This window comes from Eretmochelys imbricata, chromosome 7 (genome assembly GCF_965152235.1).
Source record: "Eretmochelys imbricata isolate rEreImb1 chromosome 7, rEreImb1.hap1, whole genome shotgun sequence".
Lineage (NCBI taxonomy): Eukaryota > Metazoa > Chordata > Testudines > Cheloniidae > Eretmochelys > Eretmochelys imbricata.
In genome coordinates this window covers 22,634,007-22,660,488 of record NC_135578.1, presented here as the reverse complement: position 1 = coordinate 22,660,488, position 26,482 = coordinate 22,634,007, and the positions used below count along the sequence as shown (strand labels likewise).

The window sequence follows — 26,482 nt, the reverse complement described above, 5'->3', positions numbered from 1 at the left end:
TCAGTCCTGCCAGCCTGTCCTAAACTCCAGTGTGTCTTTTCTAGGTCATGTTGGCACTACTTTCTGCGGAGGTGGAAAGGTGGTTCAGAAGCCATTTAATGTAAACCTGACACTTCGCACCAGCTTGTTCAGAAATGGGCTGTCTGTTCACACAGAAGCAACAGAAGGGACTTGAGACAGCAGATAGCTTTTAAGCTCCTTGCATAATGCAGTATCAAACCAAAAGGGAGGAGGGGGGAGAGAGATCCCAAGCTGCATGTGTCACCTTTCGTGAAGTGTCCTCATGTACTGCCAAATCTGATGTTTGCTGCAGTAAACCACCATAAAGTCCAGTAAAGCCTCTCTGATCATGTGGGTGTCTCATCAGGTCTCCTGTGCCTGAAGATTACAGCCTGTAGTAAAAGTATAAATAAAAGACAATATTGTGTGCTGTGTGACTATCTACAAAAATGAAACCAAGCTGAACTTGTCTGTTCTCAGTCAAGGAATAGCTGAAACCAAGGTAGTGAGACCATGCAGAGGGTATCATCTGCCCTTCAGACTTTAAAGAGATGTAAATAACCTTGCCTTCTCTTTTCATCTTCCCATTGTGCTGTGAAATGACCTTGATTTTCTGAAGGCTGGACACTGTAAGAGTGACCTATTTTGTGAGAAGTTAACAGCACTACCCGCAAAACCCCTCTCAACTTTTTCTCTCTCTCATTTTTCTTTCTAGGACAAAACAGGAGGTGATATGGATGGGTAAGAGCAACCATCTGAATAGTCTTGCAAGGAAAAGAGAGCTGATGTTTTTAAGGCTACTTTTAGTTTTGCCCGGTGTGGGTTGTCCAGTCAGATATTTCATGCTTGGGAAATGTAAGCACTTGGGACCAGCTGAATCCAGAGCAGCTGCTAATTCTAGCTGGCCTGAGCACCTTTTCCTCCTGATCAGCAGTATTTGTGGCTAGTTGTCAGACAGATGTCAGTTTCTTGGTAGCTTGTTTTCACTGCTTACTGCGGAGGCAGGACAGTGATTGAGGTGGGGGATAGGGGGACTTCATAACCTGTTCATGTAGAGAGTTAAAGGACCAAACTAATAGGAAAGAACATATCTGAGTCAATTTGCTCTTTTATATGGAGAATGCTTTCTGTCGCCTCTGTCAGCTGAGAAGAGGTGTCCAGTAAATACCCTTCAAAGACCTCCCACTAGCAGGTACTCAGTGTAATTGGCAGGATGTAATACATGTGCACTGTGCCTGAAGAGACTTGACTCAGATCTGGATCACAAGGTTAGTCAGTCTGGTCATCTTGGTCCAGTCCCCAATGGATATGAGTCCACTCAACGCAGTGTGGCATGATTGACAGACCCTCATTCAACAGCAGGATTTAACGGGAGGCTGGGAAGTGTTGTCATTGAAGATGGAGGCAAATCAGCAGAGCGGTGGGTGGGCTCAGGACTAGTATAGCTGCCGGTCAGAATGAGGTGGATCATCTCTGTGAAGTTTTCACAGAGCCTGTCACAGTGCTGATGGGGCTGAAGTCTAACTCCACAAGGAGGAAAACAATTTAAAAATCCCCAGTAGGAAGCAGATTTGCTGACTCAGCTGGTATCCTCTACTGTGGCTTCTTTCAAAGCCTGCAAGATTCTGCTTCCATCTCTGTGGTGGACGTGAATTGTGTTCCCTCTGTGGAACAAGTGCAGCCCCTTCACTGTAGCTTTGTCACCTAGCCCTGGAGCTTGATGCTGTACCTGATTCTATAAGGGAAGCCTGCTCTTCCCAACCATAAATTTGACACTCCCTCTTTGAGCCATCCTGTTGTCTGCTGGTGAATTTGAACAGTGAAATAGTGGGAAGGTGGCTACACTCAATGGACAGTGAAGCAGTGGAGAAAGAGATCATGCAGCACAAATAAATGGGAGAGGTTGCATGCCCGTTCAGAAAAGAGTTAAACATGGCTATTCATGGGACTAGCTCTGCTGTGGCAATGTGTCTCCTTGCGGAAAACTTGTAACTGAATCTCAGACCACCCCAGCCTCTTCCTTCATGACCTGGCAGAGTCTGAGGGTGGTGTGGGATAGACCTCTTTACCCTCTGGGGTGGCTGGTACTGGTGAGCTCCAAAGGGGGGGTCCAGTCTTCCCCAGCAGAAGGGTGCTGGTTGTGATGTGGCCCCTGAAAGCAGGGGTTGAAAGCCGTAGAAGTAATGGAGGACCTGTGTAGCTTGCACTAGAACACTTCTCCCCCATTCTAAGACATGCTGTTAGATCAGAATTCAAGCCATGGGTGGTTCATGGACAGGCTATATTGTGTGTGGGGAAACCACTTCCAGCAGGTCAGATGTACCGACTATGTGCCCTCAAAGGGAGAGTGACCAGGCATTCACCACCATCCCAAGAATTTTGCCATTTAGAGTGTTAAAGACAACTGGAGACACCTCAATCCTGCTTATGCTGCCCCTGCTGTCTCTTGGCACTTCATGTTCCTGATTTACGCATCTCTTTCCAGAGTCCATGCTCAATTTCTTCCCTTCCCTCTGTATCTGCCTGCCCTTGTATTCTACCTGCCTTCTTCCACTCTCTCTGCTCCCTCTCCCTCCCTCTTCTCCTGTCCTGTCCTCTGCTCTGTTCTTTCTTTGCTTTCCTTTCATTTTTAAATCTGAATTGGAGCTGGCATCAAGATGCCTATTCTTTGTAGCACTGAACTGGCAGTTTGGAAAGAGGAGGCTGTAGTTTCCACAGGGTGCAAGGCAGAGTTCAGTGCCTATCTTACTTAAAATATACATCTCAACATGGCTGATCAGAGGAGCAGAAAAATCTCTAGGCTTTGAGTATTGGAGGCTCAAAAGAACATAGAGCATGGGTCTGTATTCCTTGTGCCTCTCTTGCAGAACAAGGGTTCAGAAAGCTAAAAGGTGAAGTTGCACAGGGGAGAGGAATAGGAATGACTCTCAAAACAATGGTAAGGGAGAGGGAGACCCCTGGGAAAGATGATGGGGGAGGGATGTGTGTGTAATCGTCACACTTTTCTCCTTCTCTCCTCTTCCATTTATACCAGGGATTTCAACTCTGAACGGTTCTCGAGGTGCTTTACATAATTATGCATCAACTTTACACCTTTACAAAATTCTGTTTCCCTTGGCAAGTAAAAGATTAGTAGCTTATCATTCTAATAAAGGAGGGTAAGTAGAGATCTCGATGAATTTCCTTGACGGCTTTGCAGTGCAGCTATATGTACAGGAAACCCTTCTCCCACCACTGAGATGCAGCCACCTGAAGGTTGAAGCAGAGTAGCTATTAAGCAATCCAGCAACTCTGCACAACAGCTTAGGACAGGAAGCGAAGGGTAGTATATTGAGTTGACACTGCAGGAATAATTTTAGTTAGGCTGAATGTAACTATCCAAATTGCAGTTTGGCAGGACACCATGGTCCTGACTTCTGCAAAATGTGCCATAAGATCATTAATGATCATGGGGGGTCAGGGACTCTGCTTTATGCCTGCTGTGAATGTTTGTACTTCCAACATCACATTGCCTTTCTAGCACTTGGTTTAATAGCGATTCAGAGGGAAGAATGCCACTCTTCACTGTTGCACCCTGGTGGACTCTCATACTCAAAGTGATCAAGCCTATTCCTGTTTAAGCTGTGATCTCCTCAGTTCTCACAAAGTAAATTACAGGAATAGTTGCAGGATCTGTGCCAGCCAATCTCCAAGTGTCATTGGCATGTGAGGTGCCTGCCCAAACAAAGGAGGAGCACCAGATCACTGCCCAGTAGAGAAGGGCAGAATCCTTGCCCAGAGTGGCCCAGTTAAACCAAGCACCAAGGCAGAGAGAAAATGAACTCACAAACACAATGTAAGGAATATTATATAGAGGGACTCCAGCAAATGCTAAGGCAGAGGGTGCTCGGGGGGTGAGGAGGTCATCCTTCATGAAAACCGCTGCTTAAAAAGTTCCCAAAATAAATACAAAGATGTGGCTGCTACACATTTTCCACTCGTCTTCCCTCTCTAACACAGTGGAAGAGTCTATGAAACCACAGTTTCCTTTATGATTTGTCAACGCAAAATGATCAGGAGAGCTGAAGTCTGGACTGCGTGGGGAGATGTTGCCTTCTGTTCTGATGCTGGCAGTTTTTGTCGAAGCATCAGGGCCTTGATTGATTAGGTATGTTCAGCTGCTGTTCTACTTAAAATTTGTTTAGTATTTTTAGGAAGTTGTGCAGATGAAGTGGGTCGGGGAGAAGGAGAGGTAAATACTGTCAAGTGTAGATGAATTGGCATATGCCATGCTGCGAATTCACCCTTTAGTTTCTACAGTATGTTTTTTCTCGTTTTTGTAACAAAAAGAATGTTGAGTGGCAGGGGGGAATTTGGTGCTCCTGAAAAGAAGGGTCTGATGGTCCTGGCAAGAGCCAAGCAATATGACAGGCTTCCCGAGCTCTGCTGATGTAGGTCATTCCTGACCTGCAGAACGCCTTGCTATTGGAGCTTTGAGCTCCCTATATAGTTCTCCCAATGTCCCTCTATCCTAATCAGTAGCACCCTCTGCTGTTCCAAACCTGGGTTCTCAACACAGCACTGCTGATTCAATGTGGTCCTGACCTGCTGTAGTCTCTGTTCCACACTTGATCTCTCCCGAACAGTCTGCTAACCATTCCTCGCTTGCTGTGTCTACATTTTTCTTAAAAATTGCACTCTGTTACCAGAGCAGCTTTAGTGCTCAGAATAAGGCTAGACAACAGGATGGTAGAATTGCCTGAGTCCTGTCCACCCCTGTGCTCCCAATGGTGCTGCCACTTGTGTGGAGCTGTGCCAGTGGTGGTGCAGAGATAGGGATTTTTTTATTCATTATTTTTAAATGATGCTAGTGTAGACGTGGTCGCTGTTGGATCATTTTGTGATATGGATAAACCTCCTAAAAGGGTAGAGTAGGGTAAGACATGCCCATGGTCACCTGTCCCCTGTGTACCTGGGCTTTGAGCCAAGGTCTCTAGAGGTTCTTTAAGAGGCTGTTGTGTTAACCCTGCTACTGCATTGCTTGCCAAGTGTGAAAACGTAGGTACTTCACAGAAGCTGTTACTAGTTTGACCTTCATGCATGAAGCAGTTTCTCTTTAAAATGTTTTTTCCCCTTTATCAGTTATTCATTGAAGAGTGTCTTTGCATCTGTAGAATTTTGAAGGGTAGCTATTATTTTACCATTTTAATTTTCCCAGCTGTTCAAATAATAGTTTTAACCTTTCAGTGCCTGGAAAGCAGTGCTTTTCACATCTTTGTTGCTCTGCATTGTAATCGTTCAGCTTTATTTCATAAGTTATGCACAGAAAGGATATTTTCTTTCTCCCCTTCTCTAGAGTGTTGTTCTGTGAGTTTCTCTTCAAGCCTCTGTGACAATGGTGTGGTCTGAAAATAGGGCTGAGTGCTAGGAACTTGTGAGTTCTAATACCATCTCTGACACTAACTCGCTGTGTGACCTTGACCAATCCCTTATAGCCTGATTTTTCACAGGTGCTGAGTACTTGCAAGTCCGATTGAAACCAGCATGAGTCATGTGGGTGCTCATCACTTTTGAAAAATCAGGCCACTTGACTCTTTGGATAAGTTTCCCCATCTGTAGAATGGGAATAATGTCACCAGAAAGTGATTTGAGAAGATAATTAGTTCATATGTGTAAAGTCATATGAAGTGCTCAAATGCAATATTCCCTCTCCAGTCCCCATCTATTACGGCCACCGCACTGACTGCTGAGGACAAGACAGAACTCCCCTGTCAAAGCTGTCCACTAATCCGCCATAGGATGTTGCCAACGGATCCGATGAATTGAGCTGTAGCTCACGAAAGCTTATGCTCTAATAAATTTGTTAGTCTCTAAGGTGCCACAAATACTCCTTTTCTTTTTATGGATACAGACTAACACGGCTGCTACTCTGAAACCTGTCATTCTGAGTTTCTGTTTTCCTTTTAGCTTTTGTAGTAAGCATTGCACCTGTTGTCAGGAGTTTGCCATGGGTGACAGAAGGTGGAATTTGAAAATAAGTGACAATATCAGGGTATTTTGGACCCATTGCTGTATTCTCGTTACATTTTTTTCTTTCCTCTCGCATGTTTGAGAAGTTCCAGGAGTGATTTATATTTCATCAAATTGAGCGTGAAATATCTGAATGCAAAACCTATCAATCTGATCCCATCTATCTCTATCCCTTTAATTAGGGAAGCCCTGCTGAAAAATGTACCCATCAGCTACTGAGAGATGGTGTAGTCCTGGACCCTTGACATAAATCTTGAGTTATCCAGTTGCCAAAATGCTGTCAGAACTGACAGATTTTAGAAAAATACACCCACAGGCAGAGTATTATCCATTATTCTAGCACTGAGCAGTGGGCAGTAAGGAAAATCAGTGGAGAATGTGTCTTTATCAACTTTAATTGGCTTTTCCCATTGATAAAAATCAGTGTACCCGGGAAGGGACAGAGCCTATCCGGCAGTTTGATCTTTCTGTCCCAGAGCCAAAGGATTCAGTCTGTCTCCATTGACATGTGACATGGACTAGTCTCAGCACAGATCAGGGCAGTGAAGCAGATTCTACAGCCTACAAAGAGGCTGCCAGGCTGCACTCGGTGAGTGACCATGTTTAAACAAGCGTGAAGAATTAATTTTCTCTGTCTGGACGAGAGAAGTTGGATTTCATCTGTGCTCTAGTTTCTGGAAACTTGCTTCAGAGAGAAGCAAACTTAGTTTAACTTTTCTTCAGGCGCTGGTTTGTTAAAGCTCCTGGATTATAATTGGACACACCCCAAAATTAAGGATCTGGTGAATGAAAATTCCAGTATAGGGTAAGATTTCACAGCTTTATAATAGCTACAAGAGAGAACTCTCCTAGGGTCGTTTTGGTTGGAAGTGCTGCTTCTGGGTCATCTAATTCTGCATCCGATAGAAAGGGGTTGTGATATCTGCTTTGGATCTCTACAGTGAAGGTGATTCTGCAGTCTCTCTCGGCAGCTTGTTCCATTGCCTCAGCTGTTCTTACCACATTTCTCTTGAGTTTTCCTTGTGTGTTGCAGCTTAAGTCGATTGGTACTAGCTTTACAAAAGCTTTTATTAGACTAGATAATACAGTAAAGTTAACCACAAATCCATTACTTGTTTTCTTCATGTTGACTTGTGAATTTAATTGAGCCCTTTATTTATGATCATAAAAATGATAGACCAATTGATAATATCTGTAGCACTTGTCCACCCCTGAAAATCCTTGTGATTTCTCATTGTTTCTTCTGCTTTCTGTTCTGCTGGATGAGCCTCCTGTGTCCTATTGCGTAAATATTGTAAAATACAAGCAGGACTATTCGCAGATAGGTACCAGCTTACTAAATTGATCTACTTTTGCTGCTATTCTAGAAACCAAACCACATCCCACCATGACTTTGAGGGTCCCATGAGCCAAGCTGCAGGAGTCTGACCCTCTTAAATTTATATACAGTGCTGTATACATTACTTCAACACTAATTTTTAAACTGATGCAAATGTCTCTAATCCAAATTAATGAAAGAATGTTCAGCTCTTTGCATGTTCAAATCCTGTACCATAGGAAATCTCCATTCCCCGGAAATGGATTATTGAGATCTTTTAGTTTGTAATCTTTGAAGCAGGGACTATCATTTTCTATATGTTTGTATGGTGTTCAGCACAAGGGGGCCCTTGATCTGGTTAGCTTCTAGATGCTACTGCAATATAATCATAGAATAATAATGTGACCGGCATATTGTGCAAATTGCTGAATGTATTGGCTTGATGTTTCTGGCACTGTGATCAGCAGTGAAATTGTAACTGCTAGTGTCTTAAGTATAAGTGGGTTTCAGAGTGAACATATGTCTAAAAAGATAAATGAGAGGGTGAGTAGTGAAGGCCGTTCCTTTTCTTTCATATTCAACCTGTCTGTTTGCAGGCCCAACATGAGGTATATTGTCAGAGTTCTTTGAAGCAAAAGGAGGACAGATACAAAATCCACGTGAATATCCTAAAACTTCAGAAAGTGGTTTCTGGCCCCATTTCAGTTTGGGTAATTGCATTCTGGTAATCTAACTTGCCTCTGCAGCTTCACCAGAATGCAGTGTTCTTTACTTCCTGCCTTAACCTGTTGTGGTGTTACTGTGTGCTGTCATGTGTCACCCTAAGGATGGTTACATTTCAACAATGGAAGATATTATTTTGGTGTGTATAACTGTAAAGGTGGTAGAGAAATACATAATTATTATGACATATAAATAATTCTAATGGGTGTGTAAAAACTGATGAAGGACCTCGGGATTTGAGTTACTATCATTATCCCAGGTAGTAAGACTCTCCCTTTGTCTGGTGATGCTGTCTGATATCTCCTCGCCTAGAGTAGTTGAAGGTGCCGTCAGCTTCCTAGTATGCACATTCTAGGCATTTACGCTTGATCATATGTTGGCAGGCTTTTTGGTGTAAATATGGACAGAAAGTGCCAGGGCCCTTGTCAATCATTCTGTGAATGCCTGTCGGTATCTGCTTGGCCAGTTCCCTAGTTAGTTCTGTTTAAAAGAGGGCTGTGTTAATTTTTGCTTCTCTGAAGCCTTTTGCACTCTTTAATTGAGCTCTGTCAGCTGTTGTCTGCACGGCGCTTCAGGATTTTTGTCTTGCCGGGGGCTCTGTGAGTATGTATTGTATTGTATTGTATTGTAGGAATGAGCTCCTTACACTGCAGGTGCTGGAAGAGGAGCAAGCCACATTCAGTGAGAGACAATGTCTCCAGGGGTAATGAAAACAAGATGGCACGGCACTGTGGGAACGGGAGTCAGGATAGCTGCGTTGAGCATCACCTTTTAATAAAACTGCTATTTATAGATCAGCTGAGGCTTTGTAGAGTAGATTGTTAAATTAATATTTACATACTAGCTTCATTGTTTTTCCCTGAAAATCTCATTTGCATTATTGCTTGGACTGAAATGCAGCTTCCAGTTCTCCAGGCACACACGTGTGCTCAATAAAAGGGCCCACGGTATGAATCTGAAAGCCATTACATCCTGCCTTACAGTACCTCACCTCCTGATGGTAGCATTTTCCCTTTTCTTTGTGTGTCATTGCTCTCTGAAGGAATGGCTCACAAAACCGTCTTTGGTTCCCAAACACCCAAGACACTCCTCATGAACTGATCTCACTGGAGAGAGACATGAAGTATTCCTGCATAGTGATTCCTAGTTAATCTCTGCCTCTTGGAGAGAGACTTGAATTGTTGATGGATTGTGGATAATTTAGTAACTGATAGACAAATGGGATGTATGAATGTTGGTAACGTAAACCAGGTGCAAAATCCCCCCCTCCCTATTTGCATCTGTTTGAACATGTTCTATTGTAAATGCTTTTGTTCTTTATACCTTTTTAGCCCCAGTGAACCAGCAACGAGAATAATCACTTCTCACTGAACATAGCATGCTTCACACCTGGATTAGGAGTTTAAAACTCTGTGTGTGTTTCAAGCGGGAAGAGTTTTCTAGCTGTTAGATTCATGGCTCTGCCTCTCATTAGATATCGTGAGCAAGACATGAAACTTCTCTGTTTGCCCATATCTAGATGGGTAGATATTACTTACTTGGTAGGCCTACTGAGATTGACTGGATGTCTGGAAAGTGCTTTGAGTTTGTCATAAATATAAAGGGAAGGGTAAACACCTTTAAATCCCTCCTGGCCAGAGGAAAAATCCTTTCACCTGTGAAGAGTTAAGAAGCTAAGATAACCTTGCTGGCACTTGACCAATATGACCAATGAGGAGACAAGATACTTTCAAAGCTGGAAAGGGGGGAGACAAAGGGTTCTCTCTGGCTGTGTGATGCTTTTGCCGGGACCAGAGCAGGAATGCAGGTCAGAACTCCTGTAAAGAGTTACTTTAGAGACTAACAAATTTATTTGAGCATAAGCTTTCATGAGCTACAGCATCCGATGAAGTGAGCTGTAGCTCACGAAAGCTTATGCTCAAATAAATTTGTTAGTCTCTAAGGTGCCACAGGTACTCCTTTTCTTTTTGCGAATACAGACAAACACGGCTGCTACTCTGAAACCTGTAAAGAGTTAGTAAGCAATCTAGTTAGATATGCATTAGATTCTGTTTTGTTTAAATGGCTGATAAAATAAGTTGTGCTGAATGGAATGTATATTCCTGTTTTTGTGTCTTTGTAATTTAAGGTTTTGCCTTGGGGGATTCCCTATGTTTTGAATCTGATTACCCTGTAAGGTATTTACCATCCTGATTTTACAGAGGTGATTCTTTTACTTTTTCTTTAATTAAAATTCTTCTTTTAAGAACCTGATTGCTTTTTTCATTGTTCTTAAGATCCAAGGGTTTGGGTCTGTGTTCACCTATGCAAATTGGTGAGGATTTTTATCAAGCCTTCCCCAGGAAAGGGGGTGTAGTGCTTGGGGGGATATTTTTGGGGAGAAACGTTTCCAAGTGGGCACTTCCCCTGTTCTTTGTGTAACACTTCAATGGTGGCAGCGTTTAACCTAAGCTGGTAAGAATAAGCTTAGGGGGTCTTTCATGCAGGTCCCCACATCTGTACCCTAGAGTTCAGAGTGGGGAAGGAACCTTGACAGAGTTCCTTAGATGAAAAGCATTATTGAAGCGTAAGATATTTACATTATCTTTTCATAAAACTGATCAGGGTTCAGATTCACCTCTGTATGTCTTGTCATCTTACCTCAAAGCCATTTAGACATTTCGACTGCACAGACACTGAAAAATTTACACACAGCCCCCAAAAGGTACTAACAGCAAAGGCTGAGGGATAGGCAGGGCTCAGATGGTTTTACCACCATGTCTTCTAACCTTAAAGCAGGGTTAGGTGACATAGTGATAGAAATACCTGAGACCTGACTGACTACAGTCTCTGCTATTAGTGGAGCTGCACTGGTGGTGTATGTTCTCGCTGTGTGTGCGGTTAGCAACTGTCGCTGTCCCTCAGTCACTCAACTGACAAAGATATATGACATGGAGAAGGGGGAGAGATCCACTCAATTGTGAAGCTCCCTTGGTGTGGTGCTTTGTGGCTGGCTTCAGATAATGTCTTTTTACCAGTGGCTAGGGCAGGACCATACAACTTCCTGCTGTCATCTTTGCAAGAGTATAGGAGGCTCCCATGCGAATTCAGTTGACTTCAGTTCAGGGGGCAATGCAGTTGAAATAGAAGGGGCTGGAATAAGTGGTGGATGCAGCCTCTTTCTGAAAGAATGGAAGGTCCCCACAGCAATAAAGCGCTGCCATGATCCATCACTGAGTTGTTTTTTTGACGGCTGTTCTCTTAGTCAGGCACTGGGTCTCTCACTTTGCTGATGGGTCATTGATTAACCCAAGTTGCATGCTGCCAAAAGCCTGTGTGTGTGTCCGTCCATGCAGATTCCTGTGTAAAGCACAGTCATGGTAGTTCTTTTTCACTTTGCTTTTCCTGTCTCTTAAGCTGAATTGTGTGGGGAGGGTGAGCATGATGCAAGGTGCGTAATAAATTGGTGGACAGAAGTATTGGAGAGGTTAATGAGAGGAGGAGGTCTTGAGATGCCCAGGAAGTGCAGCGGTTGAGGCATAAATGTGTAGTGTCACATCTGCTTTTTAACTTCAAGACAAAACTTTCATCATGAAGTTCAGATATTAGAAAGAGGAGGACGCTGCTTGATGGGTGATTTCACTCTCCTCTCCCACATTTGTGAGAGAGGAGTGTATAAATTATGTACTGATGAGGAAGGATTGTCTTGTGGGTAAGGCACAAGCTTGGGTATCAGGAGACATAGGGTCTATTCCTGGCTTTGACACCAATTCATTATGTGACCCTAGGCGAGTCAGTTGTCTCTCTGTGCCTCAGTTTCCCCTTATGTAAAAATAGATACATTGCTCTCTCCTGTCTGTTTCTCTCTTGGTATCTTTAACATACCTATCACTGTAGTGTCTAGGCACTGATACTTCACAATGGGATTATGATTATAATTAATTAAAGTTCATAAAGGCTTATAAGATCCTTGGAAATTAGGCATGAGGGAAGGGCATTGTATTAGCATGAATACTGTTAACTGAACATACTGGACCTTTTGCAGGCTATCCTGTGCCACCAGGAAAAAACATAGCCCTTAGAAATATTTATAAGCACCTCTCCATGTGGTTGGGGCAGCTCCTGGAGCCCTGGTCTATACTCCACTTCTGAATAGGTTTCCCTAGAGGATGGTATTTTAAGGGTTAACTTGGACCATAAGAGGAGGAGCAGGACAACCAGCTAAATGATACAGCTTGCTGCAACTTGGTTTGCAGTGAGAGCTTGAGGTGGGAGGAGAGGACGCTATAGCCAAAACCCAGGAAGGATGGATACTGGTTCCTTGTATATTCTGAGTCAAATGGGTGTACCCATGATCTTTGCTCCATCCTATCTATCACTTTAACTTTCACACTGACCTGAAGATTGTATCTGAGCTTGGTGTTCTGAGCTCCACCAGTTTTTCCTGTAACACATTGATATTCAGGAGGGAAGGGAAAGTGGATTTCTACAAAATTTCAAGGTCACCTCCTTGAGAGCTGATAGCATTAACACATCACATCCATAGATGCACAGGTACTGAGGGTCAGTTGCTGTTACTCACGAATGCACTCAGATTCTGAGTGACACGCACAGAGTCTTGGAATACATGCTCGTCCTGCCACAGGGAGACAAGCACACCTCTGTTTTGCCAACTCTTGCAATATTTCACAGTTTTCCTGTTGCCCCAGCTTCTGGAGTCATGTGAATACATGAGTCTCAGAGAAAATCTTGAGAATATGACATGAGTCCACCCCAAAGATTCAAAAACCAGAATGCAAATGAAAAGAATACCAAATGTATTTAAAAAAAAAATCTTATGATTTGAGTGGGATGGAGGGCTGACTCATAATTTTTTTTAATGCTTGGGGTGAGCAATACAGCGCACACTGGATAGGGGTATGCATGTAGACCACATACACACAGAGCACTGATGTCAACTGCAAACATTCAAAAATCATGGGTTAGTTGCAAAAACTCATGAGAACACCAGATTTTAAAATCTCATTTGCATTCCTGTTTTGGACCCGTTAAGGGGCCACATTTTTTCTTTGCAGCCATTGAGGATCAAATCCTCTTTTATGTGGAAGTGAAAATTGAGATTCTCATGTAATAAAGCCCGGGTGCTGGAGTAATGTTGAGAAGAATCCCTAAAACACCAAGTATCATGAAACTTGGGATAAAATCGGAAGAACTGGCAACACTGCTCATCCACACTTGTAGTTATGCACATTCACACAGAGATGAACATTCATACTCAGGCCCCTCAATAGACCTTCAGAGATGCACAGCTGGACTCACAGGTCCATATGCACACCTCGCAATAATCCAACAGAGAGGCACAGCCAAACTCATGGGTGAGCATCCACGTATATTCACACAGGTTTCTCGGTGCAACACAGAGGCACACGTACCTTCAATCCCCGATGGTACACACTCTCACCCCTCCATTGCCCATGCAGAGGCATATGTGCAGTCAGACTCCCACAACACAAAGGTTTCCAGTAAAGCTGAAACTCGACAGCATTGTTTTCCCAATCACTGGCAAACGCACAGTGTCATTGTGTTGTCCTGAAAGCCGTAGTGCTTTATTTTCTGCAGGCTGAATGGCAGCTGTGGGTAATAATAACCCAAGATTTAAAAAGCCAGCATTATAGGGGCATTTACAACCCACCGAGAGAGTGAAATCTCAGCGAGGCTAAGCTCTGTCTCTAGTGATCCTTCATTTTTCCTGCTTGATAAGGAAATGATGGGCAGCTCTAGAGAAATGGCCACCGCAGCGCACATGAAAGGGGGGCAGATTGTCTGTTCAAACACTGCAGTAAGTGGAGTGGGACAAATGGAATAGCTCTCTGCAATTAAACGACCCGCTTGTCCTCTTTGTGCTGCGTGGGCTGGCTTTGGGTTTTTGTTTTTTTTTTTCATTATTATTTTATCTGCAGACAGATGGAAAGCAGAGACTGGCTGGTTTCAGTGCAGTCACCTTCAGTCTCCATAATTTTGTGCCTCATGCTGAGAACCCCTGGTCATGGCTGTCCTTGCCTGGCCAAGGAGATCACCAATGAAAACCATTTGTGTACCCACTCACCCAAATATATGGAAGGAATGTAGCTCTTGCTGTATTAAAACACCAAATTGACACTTAATGTGGCTTGGTTCCTGCTTTTCGCACAGGATCTCCTGGTCCATGTACAGAAGCAGCCACAAGTACCACGGTGAACTTAAACACTATGGCACAGGAAGTGTTTTCTTCGGGCTTGGCTACACTTACATTTTATAGCGCTCTAACTTGCTGGCTCAGGGGTGTGAAAAATCACCCCCCTGAGCGCAGCAAGTCAGAGCGTTTTAAAGCTCTAGTGTAAACAGGCTCTGAGCGCTGGAAGCTAATCCTCTTGTGGAGGTGGATTACCAGGAGCACTGGGAGAGCTCTTCCCAGCGCTCGCGCGCGACCACGCTTCGTACTTCAAAGTGCTGCTGCAGGACTGCTCCCGCGACAGCGCTTTGAAGTTTCCGGTGTAGACATGTCCTTAGTGTATTTCATAGTGGTACCAGTTGTACAGCAAAGGCCAGCACCTTACTTAATTCAGATCCCAAGTTACCTCTGTCCCCACTGACTCCTGAGTTACCACATTATCAAAACCTGTGTGGAAACTTCTTTGCAAACTTTATCCATTTTAAAGGAAAACTCCCAGATTTTTAAAGGAAAAATCCCCGAAGTCTGATCATTCATGACAAGAGAAAATCACTCACATTTGGAAATGTCTTAAATATAGTAAAATCAAATGGAAAACTGCCATCTTGATGGTGTGATGCACAGTAGGATTGAAGGAATCCAGATGAGACGAATGGGAAAGCTCAGGCTTTCAATACTATGAGTTAAATATTAAAAATGTCTCTGTTTTAAGTTAAAAATAATTAATTTTGCTTTATTCAGTAGTGGCTTGGTATATTTTAAAACCATATAGCTCTTTTTAAACTTTTTGAAAGTCCTAGCTTTTCCATGAATTCATGTGGCAGCTGCATTTCCTAGACTAAACAGGAAGTGTCTGTATGGCTGTTTCCACTCGGACACCATTCATAATTATGGCAATAGTGAAATATTGATAGCTATTCTAAACACTGTTTTGAAAAAAATCATGAGGGAGGCAGTATGATGGTTACAGTAAGAATTGGGGCCTAGGACTCCAGTGTGTTGTTCCTACCTCTGGGACGGAGTGTGATGTACTGGTTAGAGCAGGGAGCCAGAGTCCCAGGGGTTCTGTTCTTGGCTTTGCCTCTGACTCATTATATTTCCGTGGACAAATTACTTAATCTGTCCCTGCCTCTATTTCCTCATCTGTAATGTAGGGTTATTACTAGATCTGGGTGAAATTTTTTGATGAATAATTTCACTGAGAAATGCATTTTTTCAGCTCACCAAAGCTATTCGTGAATTTGGGTCAAATTTGATGAATAGTGTAGTCTGAAAAAAAAATTGGGATTTTTTTCTAAGTCAGAACAAACCATTTTGACACTCTTGAAATTAAATTATTAATTTTGACCATTCTGAAATGAAACATTTCAACTTTTTGCTTCAAAACTGTGTTTTGTTTAGAATTTAGCAAATTAAAAAAATTAAAGTTTAAAAAAAAACAAAACAAAAAAAACCCCAGAAAACAAACCCAGCCCCTCACCCAAAATGAAACAAAAAACTGGGTCAAACAAAACATTTTGTTGGAAAATTAAATTTTTGTGGGTTTTTGTTGTTGTAAATAAAAAGTTCAGTTTGAGTTCAAACAGAACTGATTTTTAATTTTTTTTTGCAGCCCCTGAACTGAAAAGTCATTTTGCTCTGTTTTCATTATAGCACATATCTCAGGCTTTTATGAGCCTCAATTAATATTTGTATGTTCTTTGAGATCCTCTTCTGAAAGGCTCTACAGGAAAGCAAAATATTTTGGATGGTTTGTTTTGCCTGGAGGAAATTGGCCAGTTCATGAAAGGCAAGTGGGGATATGTACAGTCTGCCCAAACACAAAAGGTGTGTAAATCTTGATTGTGTACCTCTCTTCCCTGTCTCCTCTCTGTTGTGTTGTTTGTCTTGGATTATAAGACGTTCAGGTGACTAACTGTGTGTTCCTATGTATTTGTACAAGCCCATAGCCTCAATCCTTGTGCTATCATGATGCAAATATTAAATAATTTGTTTAAATGTTTAGGCCTTGTGGAAAGAGGATAAGTAGGTGTTAGTGCTACAGGTAAAGAATGGTTAGGGAGGGGTGAGGAAAGGATTCAGCTGAAGCATAAAGCCTGTTCTTTGCCAGAGCCTTTACATCAGAAGCATTGATGTATTCCCAGTTGACAGTTCCCTCATCCCCTCCTCTCTCTCTCTTCCCCCTCAGGGGCTCCTGTTTCGGGATGACTTGGTTCCAAACAGACAATACTTTTCTGCAGATAAAAGGACACCCAAGCAGCTGTGCTGGTATCTATCACAAACAGACACGCTCCACAGTGAGGGAAATTACAAGACGCGACCAGCACCATTAGTCAAAAATTAAAATACCCTCGGCCTGAGCTGTGTCCACAAGACACTCGCGTAGTATATTTATAAAGTGTTGCTTTCTTTTCCAGTCTCTTACGCATTTTAAACTGTTCTAATTAAATATCCCACCTCGGGTCCTGTTTGTAAAAGATGGTTTTAAATGGCAGCAGGTCTCCACTCTATGTATCTGGGGTTAGAAGTTTACAGCGATGGAAAGGGGAGATGATAATTTAGGCAACCCGAGTGTCTTATCCCAGCTGCCTCCATCTCATTAACCAGGAAGTGTCACATTCCAACCTGAGGAAGAGAGAGGATGTGGAGAAATACTGCTTTTTTAATGGATTTTAATCTTGGAAATGGGCTTGGATCTGACTTGGATAGGAGGAGGCAATAGGTGGAGAAACATCCTTGTTTCTCAGGGTCGTTGCTGCTCTCCCTTCACTTGTTAGTGCTGCATTCAGAGTTGTAGCATAATGTATGTGATTATGTTTAATGGCATTGGGTGTTTTGGATAAAAATGGTCAGCTATACAAAACCATTTTGCTGCCGTGTCAAGGAGTAATGACAACTGTGTGTGTGGCCTAGTGTCTGCGTGTATCTGAGCTGGTGGCTGGTCAAGTCTACCATTGGTTCATGGCTGGGCATCTGCATGTGGGTGCATGGCCAGGCACCTTTCCATTTTTAATCCATTTGTTAGCTTTCCTGTACTATTCAGGCTTTTGTGTTATGCCCATCAGTAATCCAGTGGATCATACATTTCCTGCCATGGGTGCTAGGTCTTCATTATGTGCCAGCTGAGAAACCCAGGTTGCCGTGTTTCCTGGCTCCTTGACACAGTAGAAAGGCGGGATCCGCCAGCAAATGTAAGGAAGTAAAACGATTGAATGCTGGAGCCTCCACCGATGAGGTGTGGGTTCGGAAGTAGACAGTTTAATTTTCAGCTGCAGCCTAGTTTGTCAGTTTGTTCACATCAGAAAACATGAGAAATGCCTGTTACATTCCTGTGCTTGGCTGTTGCAGCTCTGCAGAGGCCCATCAATCAGGGGTTTAGTGTGGACAAGACCATAAGACTACTCTTCCCCTTGTGCTCTAATCAGGTCTCTAGGCACTGTTGGATACCACAGGAGTTGAATGTGGTATAAATGCCTAGGTAGCTTTATAGATAAGTTTCCAGTGTTGAAGTGCTGCAGCACTGATCTGAAGGAGTCAGTCCTGCTTGGAGGGCATTTCATCTCCAGCTCTTATGGTTGTGCATTTCAGTTAATCTCTGTGTAAAATATCTTTCTGATTCACCCTTGGATTATTTATTCTGACGCCAAACAGTCATTGGTAGGTGTTTTATAAAAGCAGGTAGGGAAGGTTATACTCCTTACTTACTTGCAAATAGGCATTGTGAATGCAGCCTTGCCTCTGCCCCACTCTCTGCTTGCAGCCTTCCTCTCTGCAAGGGGAAGAGAAATGGACATTAACACCCGTAAGCATGAGATGAATACAGCTATCATACAAATAAAATTACTGGCTGCCGAATGGCAACAGTTTAATGAAAATGGGAACTGTTAAACAAATAAAGCCAGTTGAGCTCATAATACTTCTGGGTGGAATTTCACTATATCACTGAGCAGAAATAGAATTAGGCACAGAAGAGGGATATCTAGGGAAGTCATTCTGGCCCGCATTTGTGCGCTCAATATATGAGGCTGGACTAGAGAGGAGTTAGCCTTACGCAAGGTGTAAAAATGTTATCCCGGAGCTGAAGTGGAAATCGAAATACACAGTACTTTGCGGGAGTCTTTTAAAAGCAAGGCAGAGGGGTGCTGGCTAGCACAGCAAATTAATGCATTAGCTTTTCCTTTCTGAAGCCTGAGTTCAAATCTTGCTGTGAAAATACATCCCAAGAGAATTTAGTGGTAAGAATTTGTACTTCTCTAGCAACTTCCAGTGTCAAATAATTAATGCACTGGGACCCTTGCAGGACCACTGTGTGGTGGGTAAGTAGCAGTATTCCTGTTTTACAGAAGGGGGAACTGAGGCAGAGAGTGACTTACCTAGAGTCATTCAGTGAAGTTTGTAGGAGAGCTGGGAATAGAACCCAGGAATTCTGAATCGTACACATACTCTCTCACCTCTAAACACCCTTACTTCCTATTAATCAAAGAACCACTGCATAGTATGGCAAGACTTTCAGCCTCTGCTAAGGAGAGTCTTGGAGTGGGATGTAGTAGGTGATACTGCAGGACAGAACGGGACTGAGACATGGTGCCAGAGTTGTGTGGTGGTGAAGCTTACATAAAAACTGCTGACATTGTACATGGGTCTGGGTGTTGCAAACTTGTCTCTACTTTCATGAGCACTGAAATTCACAAGATAAACGTGATATTTTGAAAAGGGAAGAAGGAGGCATTGATTTAATAATGTGTCTAGTGATTAGATGTGGAACAGTGCCACAAGGGCGGTGAAAAGAATAGGAACTGGAGGGAAGAATGGCTTCTGAGCAGACTTGGTGAGCTTGGTTTCAGATTAATATGGATTCCCAGTGACATCAAAGTTGGACAGCATCAGAACTGCCTGGTTCACTAATGCACTATGGAATTTAATTCTGTGGGAAGTCTAGTGAGTGAACTGAGCTGAGAGTTTGAATGATCAATGGAAGGGGGATGAAGAATCTAAAATTCTTGTGTCTGGCTAGAGTGTGTTCATTTGACTTTAATTATAACTCAGTCAAATGGCATTTAATGAGGCAGGAAAAAAATTATTTAAAGGAGCCTTTTCTCAGATATCAGTGATTCTGAATATGAAAAAGCATGGGTGGGCAAATTTTTTGGCCCAAGGACCACATCTGGGAATAGAAATTGTACGGCGGGCCACAAATGCTCACAAAATTGGGGTTGGGCTGTGTGGGGGGGTGAAGGCTCTGGTTGGGGGTGTGCACTCCAGTGTGGGGCCAGAAATGAGGAGTTCAGGGTGCAGGAGGGGGCTCCAGGCTGGGCGGGGGAGTAGGGTGCGGGGGGGGGGCGGGGGGGGGGGCTCGGGTTGGGGTGTGCAGGCTCCGGGGTGGGGCTGGGAATGAGGAGTTTGGGATGTAGGAGGGGGCTCTGGGCTGGGACCAAGGGGTTCAGAAGACAGGAGGGGGATCAGGGCTGGGGCAGGGAGTTGGGGTGCAGGCTCTGGGGTGGGGCTGGGGATGAGGGGTTTGGGGTACAGGAGGGTGCTCCGGGCTGGGATCGAGGGGTTTGGCGGGCAGGAGGGTGATCAGGGCTGAGGCAGGGGATTGGGGTGTGGGGAGAGGCTCAGGAGGGCAAGCTCCGAGTGGCGCTTACTTCAAGTGGCTCCTGGAAGCAGCAGCATGTCCCTTCTCTGGCTCCTACGTGGAGGCATGGCCAGGCAGCTATGCGCACTGCCCCTGTCCTCAGGCATCGCCCCTGCAGCTCCCATTGGAGCATCGCAGGGGGCTATTGGAGCACGTAGGAGCCGGGGCGGGGGGGCCATTCCACGGCTTCCGGGCCGTAGTTTGCCCACCCCTGTGATAAAGTAATCCCGACATAGAATCTGTAATGAATTATTTTTGGAATATTGGATATATATACACACTCATGAATCTGAAATCCTGAGGGGTCTAAGGGTAAACTGATCCCAAAATGAATTTCTGCATATCTGACTTTTATCTCTCCTCTGTTTCTTTCCTGTAGTCTTGCCCATTTATGTTTTTTGCGGGGATGAAGTAGATTTATTAAGTAACAGAGTGACATTTTGAATTCAGATGTCCAAACTACAGGCTTCAAAGCCAATACTCTTTCGATATCTTGGTGTCAATCTCTCTCCTCCTATTTCCTTTCCCCAGAAGTTTGCAGAAGTCATTGCCTGGTTTGGTTTTAATTCTTGAAGAGATGCAGTTTACTGGTGTCTTGTTTTATACTGTCTTGTATCATGTGCTTTGTACTTCTCTAATCCCTTTAGTTCAAGAGATTTGAACTACATTCCAAATATTTACTTCAATCTCTCAATCCACTGTGATTTGTAGTTTTGTTTGTAGCCGTGTTTGTCCCAGAATATGAGACAATGAGTGAGGTAATATACTGTATTGGACCAACTTACGTTGGAGAAAGAGACAAGCTTTTGAGCTACACTGAGCTCTTTTTCAGCTCTGGGAAGGTAAGCAGAATGTCACAGCTAAATACAAGGTGAAACAAATTAAGCATAAGCAGTTAACACATGTTGCAAGAAACCATTCAAGATGAAGTGGGCTATTAATACCTCTGCAGGTATAGGACAAAGGAGAGTAAGTGTTTCAGAGTAACAGCCGTGTTAGTCTGTATTCGCAAAAAGAAAAGGAGTACTTGTGGCACCTTAGAGACTAACCAATTTATTTGAGCATAAGCTTTCGTGAGCTACAGCTCATTTCATCAGATGCATACTGTGGAAAGTATAGAAGATCTTTTTATACACACAAAGCATGAAAAAATGGGTGTTTACCACTACAAAAGGTTTTCTCTCCCCCAACCCCACTCTCCTGCTGGTAATAGCTTATCTAAAGTGATCACTCTCCTGACAATGTGTATGATAATCAAGTTGGGCCATTTCCAGCACAAATCCAGGTTTTCTCCCCCCCACACCCCCCCCCCCCCCCCGCACACACACACACAGACCCACTCTCCTGTTGGCAATAGCTTATCTAAAGTGATCACTCTCCTTACAATGTGTATGATAATCAAGGTGGGCCATTTCCAGCACAAATCCAGAGTTTAACAAGAACGTCTGGGGGGGGTGGGGGTGGGGGTAGGTAGGAAAAAACAAGGGGAAATAGGTTTCAGAGTAACAGCCGTGTTAGTCTGTATTTGCAAAAAGAAAAGGAGTACTTGTGGCACCTTAGAGACTAACCAATTTATTTGAGCATGAGCTTTCGTGAGCTACAGCTCACTTCATCAGATGTATACCGTGGAAACTGCAGCAGACTTTATATATACACAGAGAATATGAAACAATACCTCCTCCCACCCCACTGTCCTGCTGGTAATAGGTTACCTTGCATAATGACTTAACCACTCCCAGTCTCTATTCAAGCCTAAGTTAATTGTATCCAATTTGCAAATGAATTCCAATTCAACCGTCTCTTGCTGGAGTCTGGTTTTGAAGTTTTTTTGTTGTAATATCGCAACTTTCATGTCTGTAATCGCGTGACCAGAGAGATTGAAGTGTTCTCCGACTGGTTTATGAATGTTATAATTCTTGACATCTGATTTGTGTCCATTTGTTCTTTTACGTAGAGACTGTCCAGTTTGACCAATGTACATGGCAGAGGGGCATTGCTGGCACATGATGGCATATATCACATTGGTGGATGTGCAGGTGAACGAGCCTCTGATAGTGTGGCTATCGGAGACGTCGAAAATAGGATTCTAGGTCACCACAGAACTGTATCATGTTCGTGGGGGTTGAGGGGCATAAGGAGAGGCCCCGAGATAGGACAGCTGCTTCTGCTGGGCTAAGAGTATAGTTGGATAGGTTAAAAATATTGCTGGGTGGGTTGAGGGAACCATTGCTGTGGCCCCTTGTGGCATGTAGTAGTTTAGAAAGAAAAGCCCGTTGCCAACTGTGCCCACATATCTATTCAGGGGACACCATCACAGGGCCTAATAACATCAGCCACACTATCAGAGGCTCGTTCACCTGCACATCCACCAAAGTGATATATGCCATCATATATGGGGAGGGCCAGAAGAGGAGTTTGGGGAAGATTTCTTGTGACAACTAAGGGTGTGTAGTCATTGAGGTTCTTCTTCTCTCTCTCCTCTCCCCCCCCCCCCCCCCCCCCGTATTGAAGCAGGTTCTCCTGAGGTATTTGGTTGGCCCATTCCATCATGTGATCTTCTACTTTGGTGGAGTGTCCTTGTTTGGCAAAGGTGGTTTTAAGTGTGTTAAGGTGTATATCCCAGACTTTCTCCTCAGAGCATATTCTATGATGTCTGAGTATATGGCTGTAGACGACAGATTTCTTGTTCTGTCTGGGGTGATAGTTGGATCTATGAAGATGAGTGTGGTAATCCAGGGGTTTCTTGTATACAGTTGTCTGTAGGGTTACATTGTTGAAGCTGATTGTGGTGCCCAGGATATTGATAGCTGGTGTGGGAGTGTTCTTGAGACAGTCTGATGGATGAGTGGTGGTGGTTGTAGTTGTGGTGGAAATTTGAGGGAGTATAGGTAATCTGTGCTGAGGGTGAAAATACCATTGATGTATTTCAAGCATATCCTTGGCTTTGAGGTGCATTTTGCCAGAAATTCTTTCTTGAGGTGGCCCATGCAGGGAATGGCATATTGGGGAGCCATCCTAGGACCCGTGGCTGTTCCCATGGTTTAGACAAAGTGTTTATTTTTGAATATATGGTTATGAGTGAGGATGATATGGATGAGTTTGGCTATGTGTTTGGGATGGATACCTGAGTATCGTCCGTTGTCTTGTAGATGTTTGAGGCAGGCAGTGATGCCATCATAGTGGGGGATGTTGGTGTACAGGGAGATTACATCTATGGAGGCAAAGTTGGTGTTCTGAGGGAGGTTGTTAATCTTGCGAGTTTCTAGAGGAAATCAGTTGTCTTGGAGGAAACTGGCCTTCCGTGTGGTGAGTGGTTTGAGGATGGTTTCTATGAGTCCTGATATTCCCTCAGTAAGAGTTCCGTGGCCAGATATGATTTGTGTATTTGAGGAAACATGTAGAAGGTCCCTGGGGTGAATTCTTGGGCGGTGAGGTTAGAGAGTTTCTCTTGGAGTTGTTTGGGGAAGGATTTGTTGATATTCTTAAACTCCTGGGTAAATTGTGGTGTGAGGTTGTCTTTGAGTTCTTTATAGTAGGTGGTGTCAGAGAGTCCTGGGTTGGCCTTGTTGACAAAATAATCATGGGTGAGAACTATGATGACACCCCCTTTGTCTATTGGTTTGATTGTTATCTGGTGGTTGGATTTCAGGGGCTCTATAGCTCTTCCCTCTGGTGGAGTGGGGGTCGTGGGTGTGATGTTTGTTACAGATTCCAGTCTGATTGCTTTAGTTTAAAAAAAAAACAATGTAATGATCAAGTATGTGTCCATTGGGTGTGGCCTGTCAGATTATTCTTTTTTCCTCTGATTGTCAGTGGGGACATGATCTTTGTGGATGGTGTCATCTTTGTTGTGAAAGCATTCTTTGAGACGGACAACATAGACAACATCCCAACATCATCAGTTTATCAAGAACTGCCTAATTTAAGATGATTTATCTGTATTCTTCAAGGGACTGAACTTCTGCTCCACCACAGACCCTGATACCAAACTAACATGGAGAACTAAAAGAATTCTTTCACTGATTCTGCCTTATCATCCCAGGGCAAACACTTTTCACAAAACAATCACTCTCCATCTGATTTTTTTTAGTCCTTGTCCTCAAAGGAAACCTGCACAACATCTGCAAAAGATGAGTTTGGGAGCTTACATTCATAACTTCACTAAAATCCATGGACTTTATAGAGACACTAGTTTTATGTCTCCTTTAAAACAATCTGTAACCCACTAACCCTCTTTTTTTCTACAATTGCTGAGATGTTAATTGCCCATGTCATCTTGAATGGTCTCTTGCAGCTTGTGTTAACTCCTTATGCCTAACAATTTGTTTCACCTTGTATTTAGCTGTGATGCTCTGGTTACCTTTCCAAGACCTAAAAAAGAGCTCTGTGTAGCTCTAAAGCTTGTGTCTTTCTCCAACAGACGTTGCTCCAATAAAATATATTACTTCACCCTCCTTGTCACTCTCAACCCCCTGTGAGACAAGTAAATAGTATCCCCATTTTATATGTGGGGAAATGGCAGCATAGAGAGGTGACAAGACTGGTCCACAAAGTTTCTTTGGCTATGTCCGTACTAGTATTTTTTTCTTTTTCTTTTAATTTCCCACTGTTGGTCCAATTGTTCAGTTTGACTGGTTGTAGCAATGGTAAGAAGCCAAGTTATATATACTCTGTTTCATTTAGATCTGCTCTGAGCAAGGTAAAACACAACAGTGGTTAAAAGTGCCTGCAGGCACAGCCTTTCTACACCCGCAACAATATTGCTACCCTCTGTCCTTACTTCACTAATGCTTTTGGGTTAGAGTTTGTAGGACCAAAGTTTTATGTTGCATCACTGGGGTGATTTTCTATTCGTTTTGGCTCTGGAAGTGGGAGTATTGTTCCCCTAGCAGCAGTTATAAGTATTAGCAACATTTCTTTTAATCCTACCTAAAACTAGGGTTGAATTTGCACAAGTTGTAATTATTCTGCTCTTGAAAACATCAGGTAACTACTGGATTCCTTTATCCCTCCTGAGTTTAAGTTAAACTACAAGCTTAAAGAGTGCGAGGGGTTATTCCAGTTGCACTGGAGAGAAATAGCTAGTGTTCTGTCCTTTCCCTATATATTCCTTTCTCTCAGTCTGTTCCTATAATGTGCATTGTTGTGGTTGTACCTTCTAATGTGTATAGTGGGATGTAATTATCTTCATCCAAGGCAGAATCATTGTGTCTGGTTGTAAAGAGAGAGGTCACAATCCTAATGGGAAATGAATTTTGAAGCAATCTTGACCAACTCTAGTGGAGCCATTTCATGCCACTAGAAACCCAGCCCCCACTTCACAGCAGTTATATGTCCTTTTCCTCCAATAAGGTGTAGTTCTAACACTTGTCTAAACAAAAATATGCAATGAACTGCAAGTTCCAGCCCTGGACTTGGGTTCTGATGATTAGTGTTCTGTGCTGCCATATGGGAAACTCATTTACCTCGTCTTGATTGTTGTTATGTACAGAGTCTAAAAATGAACTAAGTACTGTATGGAACAAATAAGACAGTAGCCATAAGCCTTCCTCATCCCCTTTAGCTGTGTGTGCTGTGAGGCTGCCTCTGTGATCCAAGGTTCTATTCCTGCAGAGGTAAGGGGGGGGTGGGGCAACGTCATATTTCTTTAAGATGTTGCAGTTCAGATATTGGCACAGTCAGTAGAACTAAGTGATATGATAGGCAGATGTACCAGCATTTTATCTTGGAAGGGCTGGCTTCAAATGTGAGCTAAATTACAAGGCAAATGAGCTTGGTCTGAGCCTTGACTAATAGCAGATACTTTTTCATATTACAAAACATTAGCGACTGACAGAATTCAGCATGATATGGCACTTTTGGATCAAGAAGTTCAAGGTTGTAATAGCAAGGTGAGGCACTAGCAGAGCAGGGGAGGGGTCAGCATAGGAATAGCAGGTGAGATTTCAGGTCAGGATTGAGGTGCAGGGGCAGAGTTGTGTGTGGGGCACAGGGCTAGAATAGCAGAGTGTGCCTCATAGAAGAGTTGAGGTGCAGTGACCGAGACATGAGGGGATTCAGGACTGGAATAACAGGGAGATGTAGGTGCCAAGCTCTGAGCAGGTACCAGCATCAGAACAGCAGGATTAATCTAGCAGTGAAGGGCTCCCTATACAATTTTCATCCCTCAGTAAGTCTATATTGAAAAATAAAAAATATTGTAATAATACTCAAATGTACCCTGTTCCAAATCATTTAATGATGGGTGGAGTGAAGAGGAGTTCGCAAATGAATTATTCTAAATTTTTCTCCTTTTGCATCACCTCCTAGGCGTGGGTGGAGCCTGCATGCCAGGCACAAGGAACATCACTCTAGCCTGGTGAGCTTTCTTAATGGTGAAAGCAAGATTAAATGCAATGGACATTAATTTAACAAAAAGCACCCTCGGTATTTATTGCAATAAGTTAGCAATCATTCTCTCGGGAGTGACCCTTCACAGAATTATATTTGTTCCTCTCGTTTTCCAGCTCATGTCCAAAATAAAAAAAGCTGTGTACTCCCTGCAGTAGTATGTTGGGGCTGCTGACTTGTTAGCGGACTGGACCCCAAATGGAGTCTGTTTGTTTAC

The 26,482-nt window shown here is 43.3% G+C and overlaps 1 protein-coding gene across 5 annotated transcripts in view; it reads left to right on the top strand.

The window, feature by feature from the left end:
- The window catches only part of CHCHD6 (coiled-coil-helix-coiled-coil-helix domain containing 6), a 210,216-nt gene that overhangs the window by 147,747 nt on the left and 35,987 nt on the right, over nt 1–26,482 (top strand). For 4 of the 5 annotated variants that reach the window (XM_077822430.1, XM_077822429.1, XM_077822431.1 and 1 more), the window contains one exon: nt 716–741. The exons of the other annotated variant lie outside the window; for it this stretch is intronic. In XM_077822430.1, coding sequence (XP_077678556.1) covers nt 716–741 — 26 coding nt within the window. The remainder of the gene's footprint in view (nt 1–715; nt 742–26,482) is intronic. 5 annotated transcript variants of the gene reach the window in all.